Below are 20,278 nucleotides of genomic sequence, written 5' to 3'. Positions count from 1 at the left end.
GTGTATATTGAAGGGTTTACAACCACTTTAAGCATCCAAATTGTCTGATGGGCAGTAAAAGCAAACAGTTAAGACGCAATTTTATTTTACGCCCCCCTTACTCTAATCACGGGGCCGGAGTGGGTCATACACTTGCCAAGGCCAAGATTATACCTCTTGTTATGTTCAGCACCACTGCCAAACGTGACCCATTCAAGTGAATAGAATTGCATGCGGTTGCGTCACGGTGGTGCAGTCTTTACAGGGTTAAAACAGATGTTCAGCTGCCTTCAAATGCCCTCTAAAAAGTGAACCACTGTGGATTACTTTTCACAGGGCAATGCATGTGTGAAAGAGCTCCCATAAGGGGGTCTCTATGTCTGATATAGGGGCTCATGCACACCACAACACATGCGTTTACACAAATGCTTTCTGTAGCATTTTTTGTAATACATTGATGTGCATTTTACATGTGCTGTGTTTGCTTGTTTTGTTTTTTGCCTTGTTTACCTTGATTTGCCTTGCAGTGCATGCGTTATGTGTGTACGTTCACATTTGCGTTCAGCACTGGACAAATGCAGTGCAACACACTGCCGTGACTCGCATTCATAGGAAAGAAATTTTTTTTTTTTGGTTGCCACATATTGGGAATGCTCTCACAAATACACTCCAGCGCATCTGGTGTGAATGAACCCTCAAATCATTTTTCATTCATAAAACATGAGATCAAAGCATATCTAAACCCAAAAACAAAAAATTATAGCCGTGCAGCTTACTAGTTCTTAGATGTGGTGGCTGAATTCATTTTCTTCTTTTTTACGCTTTTTTTCTCTTTATTTTAATCCATTAACACACTTCCTGTCCTAGGATGCCAGACGTACTGAGCAGCACTGTCACCCTAGGAAATGGAATGTATTAGAACTACATGGCACTGTATTAAAGTGTTACTAAACCCACAACAGTAAAGTCAGTCTATACTCTATGCAGTAACACTTGTTATATTCACTGTGGAAACTAAGGGGTTAATCCTCTGCATTGTGTAAAAAGGATGTTTGATCCTGTCTTCTCTAATCCTCCCCTTCTTCCAGTGTCCCCAATCCATCTGCTGATAGAGCAGAGCCTTGGGGCCAAGCCACGCATGCTCAGTTTGGTGTGTATTGATAGAGATTTTTTTTTTCTTGAGAGGGTGCATCTGATCAGCACAGGGCCAATCAGTGATGTCCAGACAGAGGGTCTTGCAGTCTCATAGGCCAATCAGGGGAGAATGAAAACTCCTCCTGCAAACTTTAATCAGTGCTCTGCTGGACACTGATAGAAGCCACAAGACTGCTCTAACGGCTGATGAGAAAGGTTTTTAGCAGTTTATATTTACTAAAATAAATGTATTCTATGTCGTGTGTACTGTAGGAGACCAGATATAGTGAATGCAGGGTCCTGGGTTTAGTAACACTTGAAGACTACATAACACCTCCCTCTCTTCTCCATAACAATGTGCTACACCAACCACTGGATGCAGAGCACAATCTGTCATCTATGTTAGTCTCAGGGTTCCATGCTACGGCACCAGGATTTACTGCTTTATGTAGCATGAGAAGTGAGACTCCAAGCACAGCCAAGTATTTCAGTAAAGAGATTTCACTAGCAGAATCTTCCAGAGATAAAAATAAGGCAGCCAGAGACCTAGGAGGACATAAATATATGTTGTTGGTGGGCTGATCCTTTAGCAGCTTGGCAGCAGAGAAATCTTCGCAGCAGTGATCAAGTATTGTCCCCGCTCCCAGACATGAGCCACCATTAATTCAGGGGGCAGACATTTGTATACACAGGTGGTAGGTTCTTTGTATAGCAGACAATCTACAGTTGGGAGGGAGGGGGGGACGTTCCCTACACCCTGCAGCAGAAAACGCTCTAAGCTCGCCATTACAGTCTCATAAATCAGGGAGGAGAAGGACAAATTCCCTGGCTCTCAAACACAGCTTTCCGAGTTTGCACGGTTCCTTCCAGCAAGGTCACAGATGTGGGGGGTCAGTGCGCCTTCAATGGGGCTGTCAGGTATCACTTATTAGAATGGTCCGGAGGATGTGCACAGCTGTGATTACCGCAGGCACAGGCAATACTTCTCCATGTCACCTCCATGTCTCCAAGTGCTACATCTCACCCATCGCCTCCTAATAACAAATGAATCCAAGTCCCCCATTTTGCAGGGAATGAGAAATGCACTGTAAGTGCCCCCGCGAGGATCAGACTGGCAGCCTGTATCAGTGTGATAGAGGAAACATTGCTCTGACTCACAGCTCACCTGCCTGGGAGAGACTTGGGGAAGAAAAGAACTTTGCTGCCTTGATCGTAACACATCCAGGGATCTATCGCTAGAATCCTCATCTGAATGGGGAGCGGTAATACAACACAGCACAGACAATGAAAGCCATGGTTGTCGCCTCCAGACAGCACACTCATTGCTTCATTTACAGCACCAACTTTTCCTCCGTTGTTTAATGTGCTGCAACTGTTATAGCCCCCCCAGTCCTTCTAGGACACATTGTACTCATCATTAGATCTGCAAACTAGGAAACTCATTGGTTGCTTTGAAAAGACATTAGTGACCTGGTTCTAAACAATGAAACCTGACTAACCATGCTTAACCCATCCCTGCCTGCTGCTTCCCTCTAACTGGGTCTTAAGGGGGGGGGGGGATAGGTGCAATAGACTCCCCATTCAACTGACCACTGTGACTGCCTGTCACAGGGGTCACGTGATCAGAAGCCCATCCTGCTGGCTCTCATAGAGACCAGGAGTTGTTGGTGACAGCTCACTTACTGTGCTCTGAGGCATGTGAGCATTAAAGTGGTTGTAAACCTCAGACATGGAATATGAACAAAGCATATCCCTCTATAGTGTGGATTTGTCTCAGTCCAGAGCACTAAGTATCATTTCTGTCTGCTGCCTCCTTCCTCTGCTATCAGCATGAGCCACGTCTGACAAGTTTTCCTGACACCAAGAGAGAAATGGTGACAGGGGAGGGACCTTCAGCAGATTGACAGCCTCAGCTCTGTTCGTGTGTGTAGGGGGGAGGGGGGTAGTGTCTCTTCCTCCAATCAACTCTCAGAGCTCTCCTCACTGAGAGAGCAGAGTGCAGATTTAGCTCTCTGCCCCCTTTTTTCTGAACTCTCAGACAAGCTTTTTAAATTCAGCACTTTGAACAGATGTAGAGAAGAGACAGCAGCTTAAGTTATACTTAAATGTTCTGTGCAATGGGTTTTGCACAGAGCAACTCCTATCCTCTTCACGAGTCCCTGCTGGCGCTGTCAGCCCCTCCCCCTACTGAGTGCCCCTAAAGCAAGTTGCTTGCTATGGCGGCACTCATGCATGCTCGCTCCCGAGACTTTCTCTATGTGTCCATAGATGCACAGAGCGCAAGCTTAGCCCTGCCCCCAGTTCCCCCTTCACTGCCAATGGCTCTCACTGATGTGTCTAAGCCTATGAGGAGAGAGAGATCCACTGATCCCATGCACATTGCTGGATCGAGATTGGGCTCAGATAAGTATTAGGGGGGCTGACGGGGGAGCTGCTGCACACAGAAGGTTTTTTACCTTAATGCATAGAATGTATGAAGATAAAAACTAAACCAATGTAAGGGTCCCCTTCATACTTGAGCTGAGTGTCTTTGTTGTTTTTTTTTTTTTTCCTTTTTTTTTCGTATAAGTGGTTTTGGGCAAGTTTCCAGCAACAGCAATTTTGTTTTATGTTTACCTAATGGAAGGCTGTTTACTAGGCAAGAAACATGCATTTTGTGTGTTTTTTTTAGGTGCTCTTACTGAAGTCTATTGGGGCCAAAACAAGTAACTCTGCCCCAAAAGAAGCTCATGTACTTTTTCAATCAGTAAGCTCCAAGTGACGCTACACACAGGTGTGAACGGCCACCACTGGACATAATGGAAAACCCAGCCTTGAGCATTGACGTGATTCTGGAGAGGTTTTAAAATTACGCATTCAATCACAATTGCTGGTGGGGTCGGAGAGCTGTCTATGACAGCTCATTCTCTGTGCTGGGAGGTTGCACTGAGCCCACTCTTATCACAGAAACATCAGTCACCCAGTAACATATGATCGATGTGTGGGCATTACAGGTTGGTTGACACCATGAATCGCACGGGAATGCACCGTTCCTGTGCTATTCACATGCGATTCGGATGCAGTGCTGTTTCAGCTTATTCATTTGAATGGGCAGAAATCACGCCAGCTAAAGTAGTACATGCACTACTCCACAAAATGCAGAGCAACAGGATTGCATGATACCATGTGATTCAGTGCAGGCAAGTGCACTGCATTTACAACCTATGTTTGGGGTGTTGATAGCATTGCACTGACACTCGCTGCAGATCACAAGTGCAGTGCGATTTGAATGCAGTGTGGGAAACGCACACGGAATGCAAGTTTCCCGCACGACATTCTGGTGTGAACAGGGCCTTCAGCCCACTCTTTTGCCGTCACATATACGCAGGGGCGGACTGACCATTTGGAAACGTGGGCACTTCCCGAGGGCCTGGGGTCAGTAGGGGGCCCCATGAGATGCCCCTGGTACCTTTTTCATAGGCTTTTTTGAGTTTGGGCAAGGACACAGGGGCCCCATGAGTTGTCAGTCCGCCCCTGCATATACGTGTTATGCGGGCAGCAACAGGTAAAGATGCTGCAATAGGTGATATAAGTTGGTTACGTTGAGGGCCAGTTCACACTACATGCGGTTTCAGCTGCTTTTTTTTTCTGCCTCCAAAACACACAGAAAGTAGGTGATATGGTTGTCAATGTCGTAGTTCACATCAATGCCTGCATTTCCAGTGAGTTCCAGATGCAGAAAAAAAGTAGAACATGCTGCATTTTTCCTGCACACAGAACGGTACTGGAACGTGGTAAAAATGCATCAAAACGCACGGAACACACCAAAAATGCACTAGAATGCACATGTCCCTGTATGAATTGAAGAAAAAGAGAGGGGAAAAAATTAAGCGAGACGTGCAAAAAATGCACCACAACACGTCAAAAACGCATCAAAACGCACGGTAACATGCCAAAAACACATAAAAAATGTGAATGCAGAAATGCATCTGGAATACACCTGGACTGCAATTCTATGCTATGAGCCAGCCCTGAAAATAGGTCAACAATATTGACGGGAACGCTCCACATTATCAGCTAAAGAGAAATGCCAGAAAAACGCTGGAGGAAAAAACCAACACATAGAGATCTGACTGAGCGATTCCTCACAGAATCACAGATGATTGGATCCACAAATTATTGAAAAGACACCAAATTGTTGTGATCAGTCTGGACTGAACGTCTTATTACAGGAAAGTAGATAACTCAATATGACATTGAACAACTTTGCAATCTTCCGATTGTACAGTAAAGCTCATCACACGTTACAATCTGATTGTACAATCTCCTTTAGGTCTACCAGCAACTATGGCCTGCCTGATTGGATGCAAACTGATTGGATACGTTAGGTAGGCCTTCATATGACATAGATTTAACAGATGTCAAGTTGATTGTACAAAGAATGTCAGGCCATCGATTGGATATAAAATCATTCTGTGTATGGCCACCATAGGGAACTGACAAGATCTGTACATCCATGCTGAGATCTCTTCCAGAGGGAACAATACAGCTCTGTACTCCACCTAAATCATTTCTATACAGTATTTCTATGGCACATTGTAGTCATCGTTAGGATGTGGCACGATCTGATACACATCGGTTACTTTCTACTAAAGTCACAGCTCTATTTATAAACAATGAAACATTCCCAGACAACTGACATTCCCCAATCTGCGATCCCCCACAGGGGACCAGGAGCGCAGTACCACGTTGTGCTCAAAGATCTCAGCACACACAGATCAATCTGTACAAGAGCACGAGGAGATCCGACACCATCCACCCAGTATCGCTGATCTCTCCGACACCGCCACCCACCTAGAATCGCTGATCTCTCCGACACCACCACCCACCCAGGGATCGCAGATCTCTCCGACACCACCACCCACCCAAGATCGCTGATTTCTCCGACACCACCAGCCACTCACGATCTCAGATCTCTCCGACACCATCACCCACCCAGGGATCGCTGATCTCTCCGACACCACCACCCACTCACGATTTCAGATCTCTCCGACACCACCACCCACCCAGGATCTATGATCTCTCCGACACCGCCACCACCCAGGATCGCCGTTCTCTCCGACACCACCACCCACCCAGGGATCGCAACTCTCTCTACTCACCATGCTGCAAGAAGAGATTTATTCCCCAGATCGCAGGATTCCAGTCCACATCCCCACAACTTTCACCTCTTCCTCTTCTTTCTCACCATAGCCCCAGCGATGTACAATCCACACTCCGGCGATGTCCGGGAACAATGGTGTCGGATGGGTCAGGACATGTCTGAGAGAAGTGATTGAAGTTGTGCGGAGTGTCGGCTCTCTCCCTCCTGGACTCCGTGCCGGGACAGGGCTGTGTGTGCGGGGCGCTGACGTCACATCCTCCCCGCCCCCTCCCTCCACTTCTATGGACTCCATCCTACTGTCTTCTATTATGCTCTGTGCACCGGGAGAGACATGTGGCAGCATGCTGGATCCCTGCCTACAATACACCAGGCTGCCCTGATGGGGGGAGGGCGAGGGGATTGCCTGGGGATGGCTTGTCCTGGAAGAAATGGCTCTTTCTGTCCATAGCTAGCCATATACACATCAATATTGATCGGACACATCTGGCCATACACATAGACACTGACCAGATCGGACACATCTGGCCATACACATAGACACTGACCAGATCGGACACATCTGGCCATACAAATAGACACTGACCAGATCGGACACATCTGGCCATACAAATAAACACTGACCAGATCGGACACATCTGGCCATACAAATAGACACTGACCAGATCGGACACATCTGGCCATACAAATAAACACTGACCAGATCGGACACATCTGGCCATACACATAAACACTGACCAGATCGGACACATCTGGCCATACACATAGACACTGACCAGATCTGACACATCTGGCCATACACATAAACACTGACCAGATCTGACACATCTGGCCATACACATAAACACTGACCAGATCGGACACATCTGGCCATACACATAGACACTGACCAGATCGGACACATCTGGCCATACACATAGACACTGACCAGATCGGACACATCTGGCCATACACATAAACACTGACCAGATCGGACACATCTGGCCATACACATAAACACTGACCAGATCGGACACATCTGGCCATACACATAGACACTGACCAGATCGGACACATCTGGCCACATAAGTAAATACTGATCAGATCAGACACACCTGGCCATATACACATAAATACTGATTTGATGGATTTCATGTGGTTATAAATGCATCAATATTGATCGGATTGGACACGTGGCCATATACATATAAATATCACAGCTCACACCTCGCCATATACACATCAATAATGATCCTATTTGACACATCTGGCCATACACACATCAACACCGATCAGATCAGATACATATATACTGATCCGACTGAAAATATCTGGCTGTATACACATAAATACCGATAAGACTGGATACATCTGGTTATATATGCATCAGTACTGATAAGATCAGATACATCTTGCCATGTACACATCAATGCTGATCAGATCGGACACATCTGGCCATATACACATCAATACTGATCAGATCGGACACATCTGGCCATATACACATCAATACTGATCAGATCGGACACATCTGGCCATAGACAGATCAATGCTGATCAGATCGGACACATCTGGCCATATACACATCAATGCTGATCAGATCGGACACATCGGGCCATATACACATCAATGCTGATCAGATCGGACACATCTGGCCATATACACATCAATACTGATCAGATCGGACACATCTGGCCATATACACATCAATACTGATCAGATCGGACACATCTGGCCATATACACATCAATACTGATCAGATTGGATACATCTGGCCATATATACATCAATACTGATCAGATCGGACACATCTGGCCATATACACATCAATACTGATCAGATCGGACACATCTGGCCATATACACATCAATACTGATCAGATCGGACACATCTGGCCATATACACATCAATACTGATCAGATCGGACACATCTGGCCATATACACATCAATACTGATCAGATCGGACACATCTGGCCATATTCACATCAATACTGATCAGATCGGACACATCTGGCCATATACACATCTATGATCTGGAAGAGGCTGAGAGCAGAAGACAGAACTTTTCTGAGTTGAGAATACATACTTGAATAGTTTTGTTTGTTTTTTTAAACAGACTTTACTGTCTCTTTAAGGCAAGTCCAACCCAAACAATCCATTCACTTTGTAAACTAGTCATTTAGGTCCTGTTCTCCATAACTATTGGCAGATCTCAATCTAGGTTCACACCTAAGCGTTTTGCTGTGCATTTAGCATTTTGCAGAAACGTACTACAGTCCATTTAACATGATTTCCTATGGAACACATTCACATCTCTGCGTTTTCACCCGGTGCATTTTCTGGAAAGGGTCAGGGACTTTTTTAACACCCCGGTCACACTGCGAGTTGCAAATCACATGGCAAATTGCACCCTATTGTCTGCAATTAAAGTGATCCTATCGGTGCAATTCCGACTTGCAGGCACTATTTCAGGCACTATTTCAGGTACGACTTGCATACACATCTGTGTCTTGCAAGCTGAAAATGTCTTGCAAGTTGCACCTCAAGCCAGAATGACATCCGACTTGAAATCGTGTGACTTCAGTGAAGTCGCACGATTTCAAAGTCAGATCTGTGTGACTGGGGTGCATTTTGGTTCAATAGACTTCAATGGAGATGCTGCAGAAATGCATGTAGTGCATTTTTGACATGTTTTTGATGTGTTTTGCATTTTAATCTGCCCAGCAACAAGTTGGAAAAAAAAAAGCAAAACGCATGTGCAAAAATGCAAAACACACTGCAAAAAGCACTGCAGAAATGGATCAAACGCAAACTGCATAGGTGTGAACCTAAAGTAGATCGATCCGATTGCAAGGTGTATGGCTACCACCTGATGTACAAGAGGCCTGGATGAACATGCATGACCTGACTGTCCTTGGGCAATAAGATCCCAGCTGGAGGGTCCAAGGACATGCATTCTGCTCAGCTGAATGTTTTTTCTTCTACCAAAGGAGATGGGAGGGGTGCTCCCGATATAGTGGGGTACCCTGAGACAAGCGTGCTTGGCAGATGATCAGCCTATAGACACTGGGAGGTAATTGGACGTTCTGCTCAGCCCAACTGCCTTTCAGCACTTCTATGACTTGGTATTCATAGAAAAACAAATGCCTGGCTCAGCCACCCAGCTGTGTTTATAGGGGTGGGAGGAGCAGTGGAGAGGCACAGGCGGACATTGCCAGCATTACATACAGGACAGGGAGGACAGCACAAACCTAGTCCCAGCATAAGCAGCACAGAGAAAAGAATTTGCCGGAAAATACTTCAACCAGGAAAACCAATCAACCAGGAAAACCAAAGCCAGGGCAATGAACATTCTTTGTTTCTGGTTAACTAAAGCTGGCCATACACTGGTGAAGTTTCGAACAAATATTTGTACAACAAAGTCCTATTAGTACATTAGACAATGTCATCAGAAGTGTGATCAGTGTCATCAAAAGTACTTACACTGTGACATGCGTTCCAGAATAAACATTTCCATCCTGCTCCTTCGCATTCAGAACCAACATCGATTGGACCCGACTAACCATTAAGAAAACAAATGTTCATTTAAAAAAAAAAAATATTCAGATTGAATTCTAAGCCCCTTGTGTGGTGCAGCACATCGCATGTGATTCGCAAAGGAACCGCACCGCATTCCTGAGCAAATGACATGCAAATTCTGCACCAAAAAGGCACAGGACCTTTTTTTGGGTCCGCACTAGAATCGGATCGGATGGGTATTCACACCTATGCAATCCGATTCTGCACATTGCACCGCGTTTTGGAGACCAATTTAGGGGTGTTGTTAACATACACATTCGTAGGGGTTCGCAAGAATGGGGTGCGATTGTGATGCGGTGCAGAGTTCACAGTGTTTTCCGTGCGAATTCCGCACTGCATCACAATCGCACCCCGTTAATGTGAACCACTGCGGGTGTGTATGTTAAGTTAAAAACACCCCTAAATCGGTCCGCAAAACGTGGTGCGATGTGCAGAATCGGATCACATAGGTGTGAATACCCATGCAATCCGATTCTATAGTAGTGCGGACCCAAAAAAAGAGTCCTGCACCTTTTTGGTGCAGATGCATCAGTGTGAACCCAGGCTAAGAGTGTATGACCACTTACCCTCCAGAGACCAGGCCATTTTTTGTGATACGGCGCTGCGTTACTTTAACTGACAATTGCGCGGTCATGCAACACTGCACCCAAGTGTAATATATGTTCTTTTTTTACCATAAATGGAACTTTCCTTCAGTGGTATTTGATCACCTGTGAGTTTCTAATTTTTTGCGCTATAAACAAAAAAATAATTTTGAGAAAAAAATTTTTTTTTGAGTTTATGCTATTAAACATGTCCAGTAAAAAATTTAAAAAATCAAATTTTGTCATAAATTTAAGCCAAAATGTATTCTGTGACATGTCTGCTAAAAAAAATCCCAATACGTGTACATTTATTGTTTTTCGTCAAAGTTATAGCATCTACAAATGGCAGTATATATACTGGTATTTTTTTTCATGCGAGTAATGGGGGCGATCAGTGACTTATAGCAGGAAAGCGGCGGCATTCTGACACTGGGGGGAACTGACTTGGTGTCACTGATATCCCCAGTGACACCAATACAGTGATCAGTGCTAATAAAAAGCACTGACATTCTACTAATGGCACTGGACAGGAAGGGGTTAACATCTGGGTCGATCAAAGGGTTAACTGTGTGCTGTGTGTTTTACTGTGTGCTGTATGTGTGTTTTACAGTGTAAGCATGCCATTGACTGAGTGCACTGATTGGGAGCTTATCGGAAGACCGTCCAAACGGTGCTGCCTGACATCCGGCCCGTGTGTACTAGGCTCAAGAAGTTAAATCTAAACTCCAGCTTACTCCTGCCAGCGGTATATGGTTTGTCTCAACACACTTAGGCTAGGTTTACAACTGCATTTAAATCGCCACTCCTCTAAAAAGTCATCTGTGTTTGGACTGCTTTTCAGAGGCGTTAGGCAGTGAGGAGGAGATGTGAAGCCTCCTCATCGCCTGTTTTAAAGTGTTACTAAACCCACAACAGTAAACATGGGTCTGTATATGCAGTAAAGCATGCTTGTTATGCTCACTGCGGAACTTAGGGGGTTAATCCTCTGCATTGTGTAAAAAGGATGTTTTATCCTGTCGTCTCTGATCCCCACCTTCTTCTTCTGCCCCCAATCCATCTGCTGATAGAACAGAACCTTGGGGGAAAGCTGCACATGCTCAGTTTGCTAGAGAGTTTTTTGGTTTTATTGAGAGGGTGCATGTGATCAGCACAGGGCCAATCAGCACTCTCCAGACAGAGGTTCAGGGGTTATGCAGCCTCATAGGACAATCAGGGGAGAATGAAAACTCCTCTTACAAGGTTTAACCAGCGCTCTGCTGGACACTAGTAGAAGTCACAAGACTGCTCTAACTACTGATGAGAAAAGGTATTTAGCAGTTTATATTTACTAAAATAATTTCCATGTTCTGTGTACTGGGTCCTGGGTTTAGTAACACTTTAACCCCACGACTGCAGCACAAATGCATTTCAACTGCATTCCCTTGAATGGGTCGCATTTGGCAGACTTGCTGCCTACTCAGTGCAACACATCAGATCATTTTTGCAGCGGAGACAAAGCGTTACGACTGTGGAATGCAAACAACCCCATCTGCTGCCTGTGCAGCTTTAGGGGGGCGGTTGAGCAATGCTAAAAATACTGCTCAGCCATATATTTTTAACTCCCCCAACAACCGCAAGTCTAAATGAGCCCTAACTGCAACTTTTGCTGGACAGCTTTGTCTGTTAAAGGATTCTGAAAAACAACAGACTCACTGGTTGGATCACCAAGTATAAATAAAAGGACAGCTTAGAAAAATTTAACTTAATGCTGCCATCACGATATATGAAATATTGTTTTTTGGGTTTAATAACGATGTAAGCCTTTCTCTGCTATGCTCAGTGGTGTACATTCAGCCAGTGAGGTAAGAGATGGAGGGTACCAGAGATGACAGGCACTTTCAAAGTGTTATCAGTCTGTTAGGACTTTGCAATCTGTTACTGAATTTCAAGAAAAGAGATCATCAAAGGGACACAGAAACCCAGTACACATTCTACTTTGTCTGTCTTTTCTTTGTCTTAGTTTTTGCCTGGTGATCATGGAGGCAAGAATGCAATCCTCTTTAAAGAACAAATATTTACTGACAATAAAGAGCAAAATCCCCTGTGCACAAGTCCTGGTTTAGTGTAAAGGAGGATGGTTGCACATAGCCTTGCTGGCCTCTAGGACTGGGGACATCCCTAGGGCCAATGCTAGACTATTTTGCGCCCTAGGCAAGACCAGCTACTTATGCCCCCCCCCCCCCCCCCCTTCCTCAAAAAAAAATATTTTTTGTAAACAGAAAATATTAAATCAACAAAACATGAAACTGCTAAATTTCTTTTAATTTGCAAAAATAAGTGCCATAAGATGCCACCAACGTCAATATTAAAGACAAAAACAGTATCACGGATGGACTGTATCTGTGGCTGGCAGTGGCAGGGTATCAGTTGCAGTGAGTGGAAGATGATGGATCCACACTCTGACAGATCTCAGACTGGATTTCCCCAGGCAATGGGGGGAGATAAAATGCTGTGACAGCAGGCACCCCAGCCCACACACACAGAGAAAATACCTGAACTGAGCGATCCCACACAGTCACAGATCCAACACATCACCACCCCACCAACACTGACACAGATCAGCAGGCACTAGAAGAGCAGGCTGTGGGATCATGATGATGTCATCACTCACTGACACATCACACATGTGATGGATGGCCGGCCAGCCTGGTCACACTCACACAGACATGAGACATCAGAGTCAGGCATTACCTTTCTCTGCAGGTGCAGCTCCACCTCTGCTGATGAATGGGAAGAGAAGGGCTGGAACTCCACTGCGATCAGCAGCCACCAGCCAGCTTGCAGTAAGAGACTGAGTCTGAGAGGAACACTGAAAGGAGTGGCATCTCAGCTGGTAGACTGGCCTCAGACACCAAGCATCTTCCTCTGTCCTGCTCTGTACTCTCCTTCTCTCTACCGCTCTTCCCGTGAGCTGGAGGATCATTCATGACGTGGTGGTCTTCTACACAGAGAAAGTGCCGGCCTGTGCTCTAGGTGCCTAGTGGAAGCACCAGCTCTTGACGTTCTATAGTATCTACAACAATAAAAAAGAGAGAGGGTGCACCAACCTAGTGCATTATCCTAAGGATCTTTATAATAAAATCAGTAAAAGTTCTACTCGCAAGCATAAAAGTGAAAAGCACACTTCAAGACACACATCTGTGGCCTCTCCGGGGTCCCTGAAGGCTGACAACTTTCAAAGGATGTCCTTCTTCCTCAGAGCCTAACAACAAATGGTCATTCAGCCAGCTATATAATCTAGTTGACCCTATGTAAGCCCAGGGCTCCCCCCCCCCCACTTCGTTTCCACATGTGGGAGGGATTGTACAATGTACCCATTCCCAATGACAATACCTGATATCTATAAATAACCATAAAATATTTGTTGCTAAATAAAAACTATATTTAGTAAGTAGATGAGTTATTTATTTAGTCAGTTTTTTTTGTCTTTTTGCAATGATAACTAACTCATCTACTAACTAAATATAGTTTTTATTTAGCAACAAATATTTTATGGTTATTTATAGATATCAGGTATTGTCATTGAAAATTGGTACATTGTATAATCCCTCCCTTGTGTGGAAACGGGGGGAGAGCCCTTGGCTTACATAGGGTCAACTAGATTATATAGCTGGCTGAATGGCCATTTGCTGTTAGGCTCTGAGGAAGAAGGACATCCTTTGAAATGTGTCAGCCTTCGGGGACCCCGTTGAGGTTAGGAAGACTTATATCTGGCCACGTATGTGTGGTTTAAAGTGTGCTTTTCATTTTTATGCTTGTGAGTAGACATTTTACAGATTTTATAATAAAGATCCTTAGGATAATGCACTAGGTTGGTGCGCCCTCCTCTTTTTTGTTGTACCAAAATTTTGCTATCTCACTCTTCTACTATGTCACATACCTCTCCTCTATCCTCAAATGTTTACAGGAGGCAGAGATGCTAATGTACAGATAACCTGATGGTTAGCAGAACTCAGACGTCTCTATGACAGATGAATGTTTTCTCCCAAATAGTACTGACATATTGCTTCTCTGTCATTCCTACTCCTGAAAATACCAGTAATCATATTATACTGCCTGTCTGTAAAAGTGTCACATATACTGATCTGAATTCTTCTATAGTATGAAGGTAGAGCAGGTAGGTTACAGGCATTGTGGAGGAAAACAGTGTCAGTCCATCCAAAACTGGTTTCTCTGCTGTATGGACATGCAGATTGGATCAATCATTAACCTCAAACTTTCAATCTTTTATCTTTTTAAAGTGAACCTGCGATCAGGATATGGACACGACATATATTCTAAAATTGTATGCAAAAAAACACAATATTTGCTAGATCTCTGCAATACATGTACATTTACATAGTACAGAAATTACCTGTCAATCCTGCCAGAAATCCAGTGAGCTCCAAATTTCCTAAGGCCCCTTTCACACTGACATTTTGATCAGATCCGCCTGTCCATTTTTTAGGCGGACCTGATCGGACAGTCCATTCAACCCTAGGACAGGTGGGTGTAAACAGACGTCTGTTTTTACACCGCCTATTTCCAGGTTCGATCTGGTTCACAAAAAAAAAACATAAGGGGATTCATCCTCTGCCATTTAGGCTGATTGTATTCCCTTGCAAAATGATCAGCCTATTTGCTGTGAATAAATCAAATCCGGTGTATGAGCAAACTCTTGGAAGTCAAGACAGCAGCATTGTATTCCTGGGAAAGAAACCAATATATGCATGTGAAGAGAGGCAAAGAGGGTTGGGGATAGGCAGAGTTCTGTAGTTCAGCAGAAGAGGACCCAGGCAGAGCTACAAACAGTGCTGAAAATTTCAGTACAACAGAAGTACAGTTGTCAGCTCTTCTACAGGAAGTTCGGTGCTCACTGGTGTCCTGGCAGGATCAATAGGTATTTTTTTCTGTATGGATAGCAACACATTGATTTATTCCAAAGCAGCTTCTCTATTGTTTCATAAAATCAGTTGCACAGGAGATTAGTAGACACTAACATGTTTCAGATACTTAGTTATAGAGCATATTATGGATCAATAAAGAAGCCTCTTTGGAATATGTTGGTGTGCCACCATCCAATCTCCCTGTAACAGCGATTACCAGTGACGAGCTATGTGAGCATCTCACTGTGGCAGGCAAGTATGGGCTGATCTGGAGTGACACCATGGTTTAAAGGTATTTTTCTGTACTTACACAGAAAAATGTGCTGCAGAGTTGTAATTTTTTTTATCATTTTGTCCAGAGCTACAGCATCAGTAACTGAGATTTAAAACAAGCCATCAAAGACCTCTGTAACTGCAGGCTCTGTGGAGAAATTCATCTTTAAGGTTCAAAGCAGAAGCGCTAAGGTTGTCCAAGTTAGGTCTCACAGAAACTCATCTCACTCTGCTCCTCCCTCTGAAAGAACCCATTATATTTTTATTTTACAGATTGGAAGGCTGATGTAAGCCATTAACAGATGGGCAGCACAGTGGCTTAATGGTTAGCACTTCCGCCTGGCAGTACTAGGGTCGTTGGTTCGAATCCCAGCCACGGCACCACCTGCCTGGAGTTTGCATGTTCTCCCTGTGCCTGCGTGGGTTTCCTCAGGGTACTCTGGTTTCCTCCCACACTCCAAAGACATGCTGGTAGGTTAATTGGCTCCTGTCTAAATTGGCCCTAATATGTGTATGTATGAATGTAAGTTAGGGACCTTAGATTGTATGCCCCTTGAGGGTTAGGGACTGATGTGAATGTACAATATATATGTGTAAAGCGCTGTGTAAAATTTACAGCGCTATATAAGTACCTGAAATAAATAAATAACAGATGGAGCTGAGATGCTAAGTCATTGCTGGGAGAAGACGCTGAGCTGGTTTTGGCAAGAATTCCAAGTAGAACTATAGGCAAAAGTTTTTTTTTCATTTTGGAAGGGTTATAACCCCTGTTAGATTTTTTTTTTCACCATCTGTGTCCCATCGGGGAGATTTCCCTTCATTTTCTGTCCCAGAGCCAAACAAGAAGTGAGAGGAAATCCCAGCAAACTAAGGGGTTTCCGCGGGGATTCCCAGGTCACTAGAACTAGTGTCCCCATTGGAAGATTTTCCCTCTATTACTTTTCTGGGGACAACCCAAATTTTGGGATTTTCTTTTATTTTCACTTTCAATTATAATGGTAATTATGACAAACAGGAAGGGTGAATCTTCTTAACAGGGGCATAGACAACAATAAAAACTGACAAGCATTCTATTCCTTCTCCACTTTATCCAAAACTAAAAAAAAAAAGTTTTGTCTCTATTTATACTTTCAGTGTTTCTGTTGTAAATTTGAGGAGGAATCGCTCCATTGTGCCTGCAGCTACTTTGATCAGTGAGGGTATATTTGACTTCTATAAAATAAATAAAGTTAAGCGCTAACCAAAAATGACCCCTTCCTAATGCTAAATATTTTATCGTACAACAACACATATGGATGTAAAAGATGATATATAATATAAAGTCCAAATAACAAATGAAAAGTTGAATGAAAATGATTTGTTATTCATACATTCAGTAATTGGACTTTATATTATACGTCAACTTTTACATCCATATGTGTTGTTGTACACTAAAATATTTTGCATTAGGAATGGGTAGTTTTTCGTTAGTGCTCACCTAAGTTGAAAGGGTTTTTTTACACTTGAAGGAGCAGCTGCCAATATATTATATATACACTTTTTTTTTGTTTACTATGTGTGTTTTTTTCAGCCTAGAGATGGTGCTTTTTCACTTGTAATTGAGGGTTTATTTGAGAGCACATTTACTGCATGTTACGTATGTAAATACTCCAATGCCCACAAGAGACAATCTATCCAAAACAAAGCTGAGATTTGGTAGATGGTGGAGAGTAAGGACTGAAACACACTTCCACTGTGCTGCAGAAAAAGTTTTTTAAATGGCATCCTGTGATGCACTAAAACAATTCAACTCCATTACACATGAGTAGAGGTGCACTGTAATGCACGGTAATGCGCTATTGTGTATTGTGGTGAGTTGTGTTGTCAAAAGTAGTGCATGCCCATTTTTTTTCAACATTTTGGTGCATTGCCAACCTCTTCATTTGAATGGGCTTCCTAAATGAAATGCGTGTTAGAGCAAAAAAAGTGCATGTTGATGCATGTGTGTTAACAAAACCCACCAGAACGCCAAGGTCTAAATAGACCCCTAAAATACTTCACCTTATCTTACACCTACATCTTCTCCATAGGTGAGAAATCTGTACTTCCACCCCTTGGTCTGCACCTCTGCTCTGGTCATTATAAGTGGGTTAACACTTTTTGTGTTTCTGTTCATTTTTATGTTATACTCTACAGAAAGCAAAAAGAGGAGCTGGGGCATGCAAAGGAGGGCTGAAATTACAGCAGGCAAATTCCTTGCAGTAACCAAGACAAATAAGTCAGAGACTGACTCGTTCCAGCCATAACTAAAATATCACTTTTGGGGGATCCTTTATTTTTTATACAATGCAGCTGGAGGATTGAGTCTCCATGGTAGGGGTGATGGAAGGAAATGAGTGCAGTGAGATATCAAAGCTAAATTCTGTGAATAATAGAAGACAGTGGGTGATTCAGCCAGCCAGAGTCCAACCCATTGCTGAAATATCAGTTTTGCATAAAATGACCTTTTAATATAATTTAGTCATAGTTCTCTAAATAATGAAAAGAACCCTTATCCAGAAACTTCTATCTCCAAAGTATTGTATTCTAATTTTTATTTCTGTAATTATGTTACAGAGCAGCTCCATATAGCTATGTATCTGTGTATTTTATAATGCCCTGGTCCCAAATCTAGATGTATGAAGCCAAATAAGACAGTAAAATCCACTGTCTCCATAAGTTAGCATTCAAAGCCTTTTGAAACTTTTAGTTTGCCACATTCCTGTTTATAGAGATCCAGGGAAGCTGGGGGCCACAAACCAGCATTGTTGGGTCAAATTACACATGGAGCCTCCAGTTGGACAGCTGCGCTTTAAACTACTGGAAAGCCGTCAGAATGTGCCTTCTTCCACCGCTTCTTATCACTGAATCCAATAATGTTAATGCTTGGAGACATGTCCACTTTGAACATATTAACCTCACAACTGTGATGGCCTCAACAAATATTCTGAAATTATGAAACCAGGCAGTTTTTATTGCTATTAACTCATGAAACAATGAAAGCTGAGACCATGCAAAAATGTTTGTAAGATATAAAGTTACATACATGGAGCCATAAAATTGAAGGCACTAGTCCATGGCCTGTAACTTGCAGAAACAATACTGCAGCCAAACACCTATTGTCAATAGAACCATTCAAGGCAATGCTAGCCAACTTTTGTTCCAAATCCAGGTGGGAGTGCCTGCTGTAACCAGAAAAATATAACATCCTCCCACCCCCTATCTTCCCTGTTCTCTACATAAAGTTTCCTGTCCTTGCCATTTTTTAAAAAATTGATTCATACACAAGTTTATTGCTGCAGTCTTCTGGCTGGTCTGGTGATGTAAAGGATCATTCCTTGTCTCCTTTGCTAGCAGACAGTCCATGGACTGAGTGAAGCTTAATTCAGGAGTATAGCAAGCCCAAGCAATGATGCAACCCTAGGGGATAAGCAATTTACAGCCTGGGCTCACAGGAAGCAGGACAAATGACAGTGGGCATCACTGAACCTGGGAGAGGACAGGCAATTGGCTGCAGAAATGCAAAATAAATAACATCTGCGCTACCAATATATATTTGCAAAAACTATAGTTATGAGGTGTTGCAGCTGAACTCTGACATGCGTTCCCAAATCAATAAGATATACATGAATATCACTTATCAAAAATAAATCACTAAATTGCAATCATAACATATATACAGTATATCTCCATGTGTCCATTTAAACCCTAAAAATTCCATGCTTAAATCCCATGACTCAATAAGTGTCCATATATCACCACATATCAGTGTCTTCATATGTAACCATATATTATGCCACAGTCCTCCTCCTCCACCACCTCCTCCTTCACCATCACTGAAGTGCTCCACCACCATCCACACAAACTGCTCATCTATAGATTTGACCCACTGCAACGTAAGGGTCTGCACCTTGCCCTTTAATTAAGGCTGATAGCCTTGCTTTCACCAGATGCATCACTCTTCACTCTTAGCAATAACCATCAGTTTCTCCTCCAACCATATCCGCCAAAGGAAAATAGAACAGCTCTCGTGTAGTAGGGATTAAACCATCCCCCTTTATTAAAACAATACAAAATAGCACTCACAAATACAGTACACTAAATACAGTGCACATAGAATGATGGCTTCTTTAATACATGCATTGCCCACTTAAGGAAAAACATCAACATCAATAGTATGTAAAAAACAGCTCACTTCCATTTCTGCCTGTACGTGATGATGTCACGTGGCCCCACCCCTGGCGTGCTTCATCACGTGACCACGACATTCTCAAAGGAAAAAACGAATAAGATTCATAGACGTTTTTCTGATTGGAGCTGTCCCAGGTTTAAGAACTTCCCTGCTCCCCAGAGCACTAGGGTCTGGCAAATGGCCAGCAGGCACTCAGCATTGTATGGTGGGAGAGAGAGGAGTAAAGCTGGCCATACACTGTACAATTTGTTCAGCCCTGCATGAGGATGCCAGTAGGGTCACCCACTACTCAAATTTCATACGGTTCAGGAGCTGGATCAAATATTATTATTATTATACAGTATTTATAAAGCGCCAATAGTTCGCTCAGCGCTGTACATTACAAAGGGGGACAGAACATGTGACAGAACAATAACAATACACTGCAAAACATGAGGGGATCGAGGGAACTGCTCTTTCGAGCTTACAATCTAGGAGGGAGAGGATGGTGGCACA

The 20,278-nt window shown here is 43.4% G+C and overlaps 1 protein-coding gene across 8 annotated transcripts in view; it reads right to left on the bottom strand.

Annotated features, from left to right (window-relative positions):
* The window catches only part of FAT1 (FAT atypical cadherin 1), a 361,321-nt gene that overhangs the window by 290,181 nt on the left and 50,862 nt on the right, over positions 1-20,278 (bottom strand). For 6 of the 8 annotated variants that reach the window (XM_089669572.1, XM_089669574.1, XM_089669576.1 and 3 more), the window contains exon 1: positions 6,255-6,464. The exons of 1 other annotated variant lie outside the window; for it this stretch is intronic. In XM_089669572.1, the coding sequence (XP_089525698.1) occupies positions 6,255-6,257 (3 nt within the window). In that variant the 5' untranslated portion in view covers positions 6,258-6,464. Of the gene's footprint in view, positions 1-6,254; positions 6,470-20,278 lie in introns of those variants that run through there. One more of the 8 variants, XR_016311628.1, reaches the window with a different exon arrangement.

Source organism: Staurois parvus, unplaced genomic scaffold, assembly GCF_062004578.1.
Source record: "Staurois parvus isolate SC_StPar_1 unplaced genomic scaffold, SC_StPar_1.0 ptg000080l, whole genome shotgun sequence".
Taxonomy (NCBI): Eukaryota; Metazoa; Chordata; class Amphibia; order Anura; family Ranidae; genus Staurois; species Staurois parvus.
Note: the sequence above shows the minus strand (reverse complement) of the source record. Positions and strands in the feature narration are given on the sequence as shown.